The 12681-nt window shown below is 34.6% G+C and overlaps 1 protein-coding gene across 1 annotated transcript in view; it reads right to left on the bottom strand.

The window, feature by feature from the left end:
• LOC133548270 (A disintegrin and metalloproteinase with thrombospondin motifs 18-like) overlaps window positions 1-12681 on the bottom strand; it is a 199595-nt gene that overhangs the window by 32114 nt on the left and 154800 nt on the right. The window contains exon 17 of the mRNA XM_061893586.1: window positions 2764-2884. Within this exon, the coding sequence (XP_061749570.1) occupies window positions 2764-2884 (121 nt within the window). The remainder of the gene's footprint in view (window positions 1-2763; window positions 2885-12681) is intronic.

Raw genomic sequence — 12681 nt, 5'->3', positions numbered from 1 at the left:
AAATTGGCTCGATTTTAAGGGTCTTCTTATGGTATAGAAATGTTTTTTTAACGGTTCCGAGTCATGTAAAATGAAACAGTGCCACATTTCGATAGCTGCCTGGCACGTGACGTCAGGTCCGGTTGGAGACCAGAAGGCGGGCTCACATTACACCAGTTTTAAAATCTCTAAATTGGCTCAATTTTAAGGGTCTTCTTATGGTATAGAAATGTTTTTTTAACGGTTCCGAGTCATGTAAAATGAAACAGTGCCACATTTCGATAGCTGCCTGGCACGTGACGTCAGGTCCGGTTGGAGACCAGAAGGTGGACTCACATTACACCAGTTTTAAAATCTCTAAATTGGCTCGATTTTAAGGGTCTTCTTATGGTATAGAAATGTTTTTTTAACGGTTCCGAGTCATGTAAAATCAAACGGTGCCACATTTCGATAGTTGCCTGGCACGTGACGTCAGGTCCGGTTGGAGACCAGAAGGTGGATTCACATTACACCAGTTTTAAAATCTCTAAATTGGCTCGATTTTAAGGGTCTTCTTATGGTATAGAAATGTTTTTTTAACGGTTCCGAGTCATGTAAAATCAAACGGTGCCACATTTCGATAGCTGCCTGGCACATGACGTCAGGTCCGGTTGGAGACCAGAAGGTGGATTCACATTACACCAGTTTTAAAATCTCTAAATTGGCTCGATTTTAAGGGTCTTCTCATGGTATAGAAATGTTTTTTAACGGTTCCCAGTCATGTAAAATCAAACAGTGCCACATTTCGATAGCTGCCTGGCACATGACCTCAGGTCAGGTTGGAGACCAGAAGGCGGGCTCACATTACACAAGTTTTAAAATCTCTAAATTGGCTCGATTTTAAGGGTCTTTTTATGGTATTGAAATGTTTTTTTAACGGTTCCGAGTGATGTAAAATCAAACGGTGCCACATTTCGATAGCTGCCCGGCACGTGACGTCAGGTCCGGTTGGAGACCAGAAGGCGGGCTCACATTACACCAGTTTTAAAAGGTATGCATTGGCTCAATTTTAAAAGTCTTCTTATGGTTTATTAATGTTGTTTTTTTTTTGCGGTGTAGGGCCTTCTTATCTTTCAGCTGACAAAGACCAAAAGGCGGGCTCACATTACACCAGTTTTAAAATCTCTAAATTGGCTCGATTTTAAGGGTCTTCTTATGGTATAGAAATGTTTTTTAACGGTTCCGAGTCATGTAAAATCAAACGGTGCCACATTTCGATAGCTGCCTGTCACGTGACGTCAGGTCCGGTTGGAGACCAGAAGGCGGGCTCACATTACACCAGTTTTAAAATCTCTAAATTGGCTCGATTTTAAGGGTCTTCTCATGGTATAGAAATGTTTTTTAACGGTTCCCAGTCATGTAAAATCAAACAGTGCCACATTTCGATAGCTGCCTGGCACGTGACGTCAGGTCCGGTTGGAGACCAGAAGGCGGGCTCACATTACACAAGTTTTAAAATCTCTAAATTGGCTCGATTTTAAGCGTCTTCTTATGGTATAGAAATGTTTTTTTAACGGTTCCGAGTCATGTAAAATCAAACAGTGCCACATTTCGACAGCTGCCTGGTACGTGACATCAGGCCCGGTTGGAGACCAGAAGGCGGGCTCACATTACACCAGTTTTAACAGGTCTGCATAGGCTCAATTTTAAAGGTCTTCTTATGGTTTATTAATGTTTTGGTTTTTTTGCGGTGTAGGGCCTTCTTATCTTTCAGCTGACAAAGACCAAAAGGCGGGCTCACATTACACCAGTTTTAAAATCTCTAAATTGGCTCAATTTTAAGGGTCTTCTTATGGTATAGAAATGTTTTTTTAACGGTTCCGAGTCGTGTAAAATCAAACGGTGCCACATTTCGTTAGCTGCCCGGCACGTGACGTCAGGTCCGGTTGGAGACCAGAAGGCGGGCTCACATTACACCAGTTTTAAAAGGTCTGCATTGGCTCAATTTTAAAGGTCTTCTTATAGTTTATTAATGTTCTTTTTTTTTGCGGTGTAGGGCCTTCTTATCTTTCAGCTGACAAAGACCAAAAGGGGGCTCACATTACACAAGTTTTAAAATCTCTAAATTGGCTCGATTTTAGGGGCCTTCTTATGGTATAGAAATGTTTTTAATGGTTCCGTTTTCGGACAAATGAGGATTCATAACCGTATCTTTTTTTTTTAAGCTGAATATACAGAGGATGAACTACTGCTTCCAGAAGTGATTGCGAAGAAGAGGGGGAAACGTTGGTGCAGACTGAAGCTGCAAATGTGGAATTTGAAGACGAGCTACTTCGACATAAACGGAGTGCTTACCCAAATAAAACGGGGAAAAAATGATTGCTACCATTAGCTGCATTGCTAGCCAGATTTTTTTACATGTTAGAATACGTTCTGACTTCTTCTGGATGTCGTCTTAGTTGTTTGGGTTGAAGACTAGATCGCTTTATTTTCAAGTATAAAGACTTATTCGGAGTCTGTTGCCACATATTTCGTGGTTTTTTATAGTTTTTTTTCTCTTGTCCCGATGGGTCAATGGGTTCGTGAACTCGGTCTGGTTCTCCCCAGGAGTGCCACAACAACAACAATCTCTTTTCGCTCGCAAGAATGTGAAACAGGAAAACAAACCACCCTGCACCCAGACCGATACCAGGAGAAGCTCCCGGGGGTGGGGAAGGTTCCGGACGTAAAAGTCGTCCATCCCAATCCCAGGGCTAGCCCTCAAAAAGACAAACGCTGAGACCTCACACCCAAACCCGAGCTCACCTCCGGCACATGGAGCGGAACAGTCGGAGCGCACCACGCCCCAGTTGTAGTCGGGCTTCCTCTCGGCGCGGGGCAGCGTGTACTCCCAAACCACGCCGGGGTTCCTGCCCTGCAGGAGGATCTACAAGAAGACCAAGAAGAGTCCTTTAATTGCCAGGGACTTATACACCAAGGGGATCCACAAATAGCAGGACCGGTTTTAGCTTCGCTCTTGGTCTTAGTACAGCGGAACACTTCAGTCCATCACGTAGTTCACTTCAGTCTAGGTCCGGTTCTTTGTGATATTTATATGATTCCACTTGGCATAGCCAAACTACAATCATTGTCTTAAAGTCCATCAGTCCAAGTGGAAAATCCGGGCGTGGGTGTGGACTCTGACCTTAATTCTATACCACAATAAAAAAATATAACAAAAATAAGATTTTATCATCTTTAGAAAATAGCCAAAGTTCGCCCAATTCTTTTATTACAGGTTTGTAGAGATTCTTGTGACGCCCTGCTTTCTGGTCGTCCTAAAAAGGTTATTGCACCTTTACGACTACTCCAAAATTCAGAGGCGCATGTCCTGACAAAGACCAGAAGGCGGGCTCACATTACACCAGTTTTAAAATCTCCTCATTGGCTCAATTCTAAGGGTCTTTGAATGGTTTACAATGTTTTTTCAAGGTATTGGGCCTTCTTGTCTTTCAGCTGACAAAGACCAAAAGGCGGGCTCACATTACACCAGTTTTAAAAGGTCTGCATTGGCTCAATTTTAAAGGTCTACTTATGGTTTATAAATGTTTTTTGTTTTTTGTTTTTTACGGCATTGGGCCTTCTGGTCTTTCAGCTGACAAAGACCAAAAGGCGGGCTCGCATTACACCAATTTTAAAATTTCTGCAGTGGCTCAATATTAAGGGTTTTGTAATGGTTTATAATGTTTTTTATTACTGTATCTTTGAGCTAACAAAGACCAAAAGGCGGGCTCACATTACACCAGTTTTAAAAAATCCACATTGGTTCAATTCTAAGTGTCTTCTAAATGGTTTACAATTTTTTTACCGTATTGGGCCTTTTTATCTTTCAGCTGACAAAGACCAAAAGGCGGGCTCACATTACACCAGTTTTAAAATGTCTGCATTGGCTCAATTTTAAAGGTCTTCTTATGGTTTATAAATGTTTTTTTTATGGTATTGGGCCTTCTTGTCTTTCAGCTGACAAAGACCAAAAGGCAGGCTCACATTACACCAGTTTTAAAAGGTCTGCATTGACTCAATTTTAAAAGTCTTCTTATGGTTTATAACTGTTTTTTTTTTTTTTTTTTACGGTATTGGGCATTCTGGTCTTTTAGCTGACAAGGACCAAAAGGCATGCTCACATTACACAATTTTTTACATTTCTGCAGTGGCTCAATACTAAGGGTTTTGTAATGGTTTATAATGTTTTTTATTACGGTATTTTTGAGCTAACAAAGACCAAAAGGCATGCTCACATTACACAATTTTTTACATTTCTGCAGTGGCTCAATACTAAGGGTTTTGTAATGGTTTATAATGTTTTTTATTACGGTATTTTTGAGCTAACAAAGACCAAAAGGCATGCTCACATTACACAATTTTTTACATTTCTGCAGTGGCTCAATTCTAAGGGTTTTGTAATGGTTTATAATGTTTTTTATTACGGTATTTTTGAGCTAACAAAGACCAAAAGGCGGGCTCACATTACACCAGTTTTAAAAAATCCACATTGGTTCAATTCTAAGGGTCTTCTAAATGGTTTACAATTGTTTTACGGTATTGGGCCTTCTTATCTTTCAGCTGACAAAGACCAAAAGGCGGGCTCACATTACACTGGTCTTAAAAGGTCTGCATTGGCTCAATTTTAAAGGTTTTCTTATGGTTTATAAATGTTTGTTCGGTATTTGTTCTTCTTATCTTTCAGCTAACAAAGACCAAAACGCAGTTTCACACTACACCAGTTTTAAAATCTCTGCATTGGCTCAATTTTAAGGGTCTTCTAATGGTTTACAATGTTTTTTAAGGTATTGGGCCTTTCTTGTCTTTCAGCTGACAAAGACCAAAAGGCGGGCTCACATTACTCCAGTTTTAGAATCTCTACATTGGCTCAATTCTAAGGTTCTTCTAATGGTTTACAATGTTTTTTTTAAGGTATTGGGCCTTCTTGTCTTTCAGCTGACAAAGACCAAAAGGCGGGCTCACATTACACAAATTTTCAAAGGTCTGCATTGACTCAATTTTAAAGGTCTACTTATGGTTTATAAATGTTTTTTTTTTTACGGTATTGGGCCTTCTTGTCTTTCAGCTGACAAAGACCAAAAGGCGGGCTCACATTACACAAATTTTAAAAATTTCTGCAGTGGCTCAATACAAAGGGTTTTGTAATGGTTTATAATCTTTTTTATTACGGTATTGGGCATTCTTATCTTTGAGTTAACAAAGACCAAAAGACGGGCTCACATTACTCCAGTTTTAAAAAAAAATCCACATTGTTTCAATTCTAAGGATCTTCTAAATGGTTTACAATGTTTTTTTACGGTATTGGGCCTTTCTTGTCTTTCAGCTGACAAAGACCAAAAGGCGGGCTCACATTAGACACGTTTTAAAGTCTCTGCATTGGCTCAATTTTAAGGGTCTTCTGATGGTTTACAATGTTTTTTACGGCATTTGGCCTTCTTATCTTTCAGCTGACAAAGACCAAAAGTCGGGCTCACATTACTCCAGTTTTAAAATCTCTACATTGGCTCAATTCTAAGGTTCTTCTAATGGTTTAGAATGTTTTTTTTAAGGTATTAGGCCTTCTTGTCTTTCAGCTGACAAGGACCAAAAGGCGGGCTCACATTACACCAATTATAAAATTTCTGCAGTGGCTCAATACTAAGGGTTTTGTAATGGTTTATAATGTTTTTTATTACTGTATCTTTGAGCTAACAAAGACCAAAAGGCAGGCTCACATTACTCCAGTTTTAAAATCTCTCCATTGGCTCAAGTCTTAGTGTCTTCTAATGGTTTACAATGTTTTTTTAAGGTATTGAGCCTTCTTGTCTATCAGCTGACAAAAAACAAAAGTCGGGCTCACATTACACCAGTTTTAAAAAGTCTGCATTGGCTCAATTTTAAAGGTCTTCTTATGGTTTATTAATGTTTTTTTTTTTGCAGTGTAGGGCCTTCTTATCGTTCAGCTGACAAAGACCAAAAGGCGGGCTCACATTACACACGTTTTAAAGTCTCTGCATTGGCTCAATTTTAAGGGTCTTCTTAGGTTTATACGTGTGTTTTTTTATGGTATTTGGCCTTCTCATCTTTCAGCTAACAAAGACCAAAACGCGGGCTCACATTACACCAGTTTTAAAATCTCTGTATTGGCTCAATTCTAAGGGTCTTCTAATGGTTTATAATGTTGTATAGTATTGTGTCTTCTTATCTTTCAGCTGATGAAGACCAAAATGACACATTACAGCAGTTTTAAAATGTCTGCATTGGCTCAATTTTAAAGGTCTTCTTATGGCTTATAATTTGTTTTGTTTTTTGCGGTTTTGGTCCTTCTCATCTTTCAGCTAACAAAGACCAAAACATGGGCTCACATTACACCAGTTTTAAAATCTCTGCATTGGCTCAATTGTAAGGGTCTTCTAATGGTTTGTAATGTTATATAGTATTTAGTCTTCTTATCTTTCAGCTGGCAAAGACCAAAAGGTGGGCTCACATTACACAAGTTTTAAAGTCTCTGCATTGGCTCAATTTTAAGGGTCTTCTTACGGTTTATACGTGTGTTTTTTTACGGTATTTGGCCTTCTCATCTTTCAGCTAACAAAGACCAAAACGCGGGCTCACATTACACCAGTTTTAAAATCTCTGCATTGGCTCAATTCTAAGGGTCTTCTAATGGTTTATAATGTTATATAGTATTGGGTCTTCTTATCTTTCAGCTGATGAAGACCAAAATGACACATTACAGCAGTTTTAAAATCTCTGCATTGGCTCAATTTTAAGGGTCTTCTAATGGTTTGTAATGTTATATAGTATTTGGTCTTCTTATCTTTCAGCTGACAAAGACCAAAAGACGGGCTCACATTACACAAGTTTTAAAGTCTCTGCATTGGCTCAATTTTAAGGGTCTTCTTATGGTTTATAAATCTTTTTTTACGGTATTGGGACTTCTTATCTTTCAGCTGACAAAGACCAAAAGGTGGGCTCACATTACAAAAGTTTTAAAGTATCTGCAGTGGCTCAATTTTAAGGGTGTTCTTATGGTTTATAAATGTTTTTACTGTATTGCATTTTCTTATCTTTCAGATTGACAAAGATCAAAAGGTGGGTTCACATTACACCAGTTTTAAAATGTCTGCATTGGCTCAATTTGTGTGTGTGCGATAATGGGCAATCTGGGTCATCGGGGTATTGTTTTTAAGTTTGTAAAGTACTTTGCGTTGCCTTTCCTTTATGTATGAAAAATACTTTACACATAAAGTTTGATTTGATATCATAGTGAGAGACAAGTCTTGGCAAAAAACAGGTAAATTGGAACATATTTAACGAATAGTCGTTGATTAATTCGGTCAATGTTTGTTTAGGTTATTAAATTTTATTTTCATGAATGTAAATTGAAAAAAAAATGGTTTATTAGAATTTCGATTTAAAATACAAAAATGAACTTACAGTATCAACACTTTGTAGGGCGCAATATAACAATATATGCAATACTGCCATCTAATGTGTTGGAAGTGCAACAGCGTTGGAATGAGACTAAAATGTTTCGATAAAACAAGATGTTTCATCGGCTCATTTTTAAATATTGCATTAAAAATGTTTTACTAACAAACAAATAACGTGTAATGACACATAAAATTACCAAAAATGTGTACCGTTTAGCACCATATTATTTTAATATGTTGTAAAAATCGATACAAATTTTTAAATAAATGCTAACGACACAGCTATTGGTCGAAACTGCGACTACCAAGTGGACCCAGTTTGGTCGTGGTTTCATTAAAAATAACCAGGAACTGATTCAGTTTTTCCAGGTAGTGGATCTGTTGTAGTGGCCGGGTGACAACCATAGCACTCAACACACTTAAGGCTACTTATTGGTTGTCATTTCATGTTTAGTGGGCTTTAAGTGTTTAATTAAATGCCTCATGAAGGTGGGGAAGTATGGAAATATTACATTTATTAATAATAATCCTGTTTTTTCAGTAAAAAATAGAGAAGGGTTTGTTGCCGGGGGTGAAAGCGAGCGAGACGACGTGGCAAAGTTCTTAAAGTTCTTCAGCGGCGCTGCTATCGTTGACTCGTGGCCACACGCCCCCGGAAGGTCCAGCGCACGTTAGAATGCGGATTCTCTTCCGGAAACCATCTCACCGCACAAACGCTTGACTTGGAGGTCGCAGCGCTCAATTTGCAGCTGGACCACATCCGCCTGGTCCTCCCCGCGACTTATCTGGCGACACCATTGCTGCGCACATCCTGCGCTTGAAGGCCGCACGTGAGGATTCGATTATTTGCACACCTCCGGAAAAAAAGCCAGAATTTTACTGTAAAAATAAAAGTAGTAAAATTTTTAAAAAATAATAATAATAAAACCATTTTTTTACGGTAAAAACTGGCTAATGTAAATATTAAAATAAAGTATTATTTAGATTTTTTAAAAACACTGGCATGTGGTTTCCTGTCATTTTACCTAAAAAATTAAACTTTTTAAAACTACAGTATAGCACTGTAAGAACAATAACTGTAGGTTTTATGGTCTAATTAAATTAAATAAAAAAAAAAAAAGGGCAGTTCAGTTGCCGAAATTTTACTGTAAATATAAAAGTGGTACAATAAAAAAAAATATATATATATGTATAAAACAACCCTTTTTTACGGTAATAAACTGGCATTTTTTTAAACAAAAATAATGTGTTTTTTTAATTTTCAGTAAAGTACTGTACAAACAACAAATGCAGATGTTACTGTAAAACACTGGCACGTCATTTCCTGTCATTTTACTGTAGGTTTTATGGTCAAATTAAATCAAATTAAAAAAAAAAAAGGGCAGCTCAGTTGCCAAACTTTTACTGTAAATATAAAAGTGGTACAATAAAAAAATAAAAAAATTTAAAAAAATATATATATAAATATATATATATATATATATAAATATATATATATATATATATAAAACAACCCTTTATTACGGTAATGAACTGGCATTTTTTTTTAAACAAAAATTAAGTGTTTTTTAATTTTCAGTAAAGTACTGTATAAACAACAAATGCAGATGTTACTGTAAAACACTGGCAGGTCATTTCCTGTAATTTTACTGTAGGCTTTATGGTCAAATTAAATCAAATTAAAAAAAAAAAAAGGGCAGGTCAGTTGCCAAACTTTTACTGTAAATATAAAAGTGGTACAATAAAAAATAAAAAAAATAAATAAATACATAAAAAAAGATATATATATAAATATATATATATAAAACAACCTTTTTTTACGGTAATAAACTGGCACTTTTTTTAAACACAAATAAAGTGTTTTTTAGTAAAGTACTGTATAAACAACGAATGCAGATTTTAATGTAAAACACTGGCACGTCATTTCCTGTAATTTTACTGTAGGTTTTATGGTCAAATTATATTATTTATTTTTTTTAAAAGGGCAGCTCAGTTGCCTGACTTTTACTGTAAAAATAAAAGTGGTACAAAAAAAAATTATATATATATATATATATATATATATATATATATATATATATATATATATATATATATATATATATAAAACAACCCCTTTTTACGGTAATAAACTGGCATTTTTTTTAAACAAAAATAAAGTGTTTTTTAATTTTCAGTAAAGTACTGTATAAACAACAAATGCAGATGTTACTATAAAACACTGGCACGTCATTTCCTGTAATTTTACTGTAGGTTTTATGGTCAAATTAAATCAAAAAAAAAAAAAAGGGCAGGTCAGTTGCCAAACTTTTACTGTAAATATAAAAGTGGTACAATAAAAAATAAATAAATAAATAAATACATAAAAAAAGATATATATATAAATATATATATATAAAACAACCTTTTTTTACGGTAATAAACTGGCACTTTTTTTAAACACAAATAAAGTGTTTTTTAGTAAAGTACTGTATAAACAACGAATGCAGATTTTAATGTAAAACACTGGCACGTCATTTCCTGTAATTTTACTGTAGGTTTTATGGTCAAATTATATATTTTTTTTTTTTTTAAAAAGGGCAGCTCAGTTGCCTGACTTTTACTGTAAAAATAAAAGTGGTACAAAAAAAAATTATATATATATATATATATATATATATATATATATATATATATAAAACAACCCCTTTTTACGGTAATAAACTGGCATTTTTTTTAAACAAAAATAAAGTGTTTTTTAATTTTCAGTAAAGTACTGTATAAACAACGAATGCAGATGTTACTGTAAAACACTGGCAGGTCATTTCCTGTAATTTTACTGTAGGTTTTATGGTCAAATTAAATCAAATTAAAAAAAAAAAGGGCAGCTCAGTTGCCAAACTTTTACTGTAAATATAAAAGTGGTACAATAAAAAAAAATAATAATAATAATAATAAAAATATATATGTATATAAAAAAATATATATATAAAACAACCCTTTTTACGGTAATAAACTGGCATTTTTTTTAAACAAAAATAAAGTGTTTTTTAATTTTCAGTAAAGTACTGTATAAACAACGAATGCAGATGTTACTGTAAAACACTGGCAGGTCATTTCCTGTAATTTTACTGTAGGTTTTATGGTCAAATTAAATCAAATTAAAATAAAAAAAAGGGCAGGTCAGTTGCCAAACTTTTACTGTAAAAATAAAAGTGGTCCAAAAAAATATATATATATAAAACATCCCTTTTTTACGGTAATAAACTGGCATTTTTTTTAAACAAAAATAAAGTGTTTTTTAATTTTCAGTAAAGTACTGTATAAACAACAAATGCAGATGTTACTGTAAAACACTGCCACGTCATTTCCTGTAATTTTACTGTAGGTTTTATGGTCAAATTAAATCAAAATTAAAAAAAAAAAAAAGGGCAGGTCAGTTGCCAAACTTTTACTGTAAATATAAAAGTGGTACAATAAAAATAAAAAAATAAAAAAATAATAATAATAAAACAAAATATATATATATAAAAAAATATATATATATATAAAACAACCCTTTTTACGGTAATAAACTGGCATTTTTTTCAAACAAAAATAAAGTGTTTTTTAATTTTCAGTAAAGTACTGTATAAACAACGAATGCAGATGTTACTTATTTTATTGTTTTTCTTCTTTGTCATGAAAAAGGGACGTTTTTGTCATGAAAAAGGGAGGTTTTTGTGGTTGGTGCACTAATTGTAAGTGTACATTGTGTTTTTTTTGTTGATTTAATACATAAAACAAAAACAAAACAAATTTTTTTTAATATTTTTTTTTTAATAAAAAAATTTTCTGCGGCCCGGTGGTTGGGGACCACTGCACTTCTGTATTAAAGAAGGTCTGTAGGATGTTTTTGAGCTCTAAACAAGGGTTTTATCAGCACGTTTGGAGGATTCCCAGAGTTAAAGAGCTCCGTTGCAGATTTGGTAATCTTTTAATCTCACCGCCGACCTCAAGATCCTTTTTTTTTCCTTTTTTTTTTTGTTGTAATCCCAGAAGATGCTTGGCCAGATTACGGCCGTGACGTCTGGAAGTCGGCGCAGATGTGCGGCCGATCACGGATTAAAGCACTTTTCTCTCCTAAGGACGAGGAGGATGCTGAGAGTGTTCATCCCACGTCTTTTTAGCAGACTAATGTGGAGAGAAATAGTCAAGTCTGAAGCAGGGGCGCTCAAACCTTTTTAAAGTAGAAGTGGGTTCTTCTCCTAGCCGTCCATAGCGTTTCTACTCGTACGGATTAAAAGTTAAAGTTAAAAAAGTTAAAGTTTACTGTTTACTTTAAATTCAACTTAACTTTTTTTACTTTTTAAAGTAGGAGTGCATTCGTCTCCTAGCCGTCCATAGCGTTTCTACTCGCATGGATTAAAAATTCAAGTTAAAAAATGAAAGATTAATGTTTACTTTAAATTTAACTTTTTGAACTTTTTAAAGTAGAAGTGCGTTCGTCTCCTAGCCGTCCATAACGTTTTTACTCATATTAATTAAAAGTTAAAGTTAAAAAGTCAAACTTTACAGTTTACTTTAACTTTTTGAACTTTTTAAAGTAGGAGTGCATTCGTCTCCTAGCCGTCCATAACGTTTCTACTCGCATGGATTAAAAATTCAAGTTAAAAAATTAAAGATTAATGTTTACTTTAAGTTTAACTTTTTGAACTTTTTAAAGTAGAAATGCGTTCATCTCCTAGCCGTCCATAACGTTTTTACTCGTATTAATTAAAAGTTAAAGTTAAAAAGTCCAACTTTACAGTTTACTTTAACTTTTTGAACTTTTTAAAGTAGAAATGCGTTCGTCTCCTAGCCGTCCATAGCGTTTCTACTCGCATGGATTAAAAGTTAAAGTTTACTGTTTAATTTAAGTTTAACTTTGAGTGTAACTTTAACTTTAAATTTTTTAACTTTGTGAGGTAGAAGTGCATTGGTCTCCTAGCCATCCATAGCGTTTCTACTCGTATGGATTAAAGGTTAAGGTTAAAAAAGTTTAAGTTTACTGTTTACTTTAAGTTTAAGTTTAACTTTAACTTTATTAACCTTTTAAAGTACAAGTGCGTTCGTCTCCCAGCCGTCCACAGCGTTTCTACTCGTATGGATTAAAAGTTAAAGTTAAAAAAGTTAAAGTTTACTGTTTACTTTAAATTCAACTTAACTTTTTTTACTTTTTAAAGTAGGAGTGCATTCGTCTCCTAGCCGTCCATAACGTTTCTACTCGCATGGATTAAAAATTCAAGTTAAAAAATGAAAGATTAAT

The sequence above is a fragment of the Nerophis ophidion genome, linkage group LG02, assembly GCF_033978795.1.
Source record: "Nerophis ophidion isolate RoL-2023_Sa linkage group LG02, RoL_Noph_v1.0, whole genome shotgun sequence".
NCBI classification, from domain to species: Eukaryota; Metazoa; Chordata; class Actinopteri; order Syngnathiformes; family Syngnathidae; genus Nerophis; species Nerophis ophidion.
This window is presented reverse-complemented; position numbering and strand designations above follow the sequence as displayed.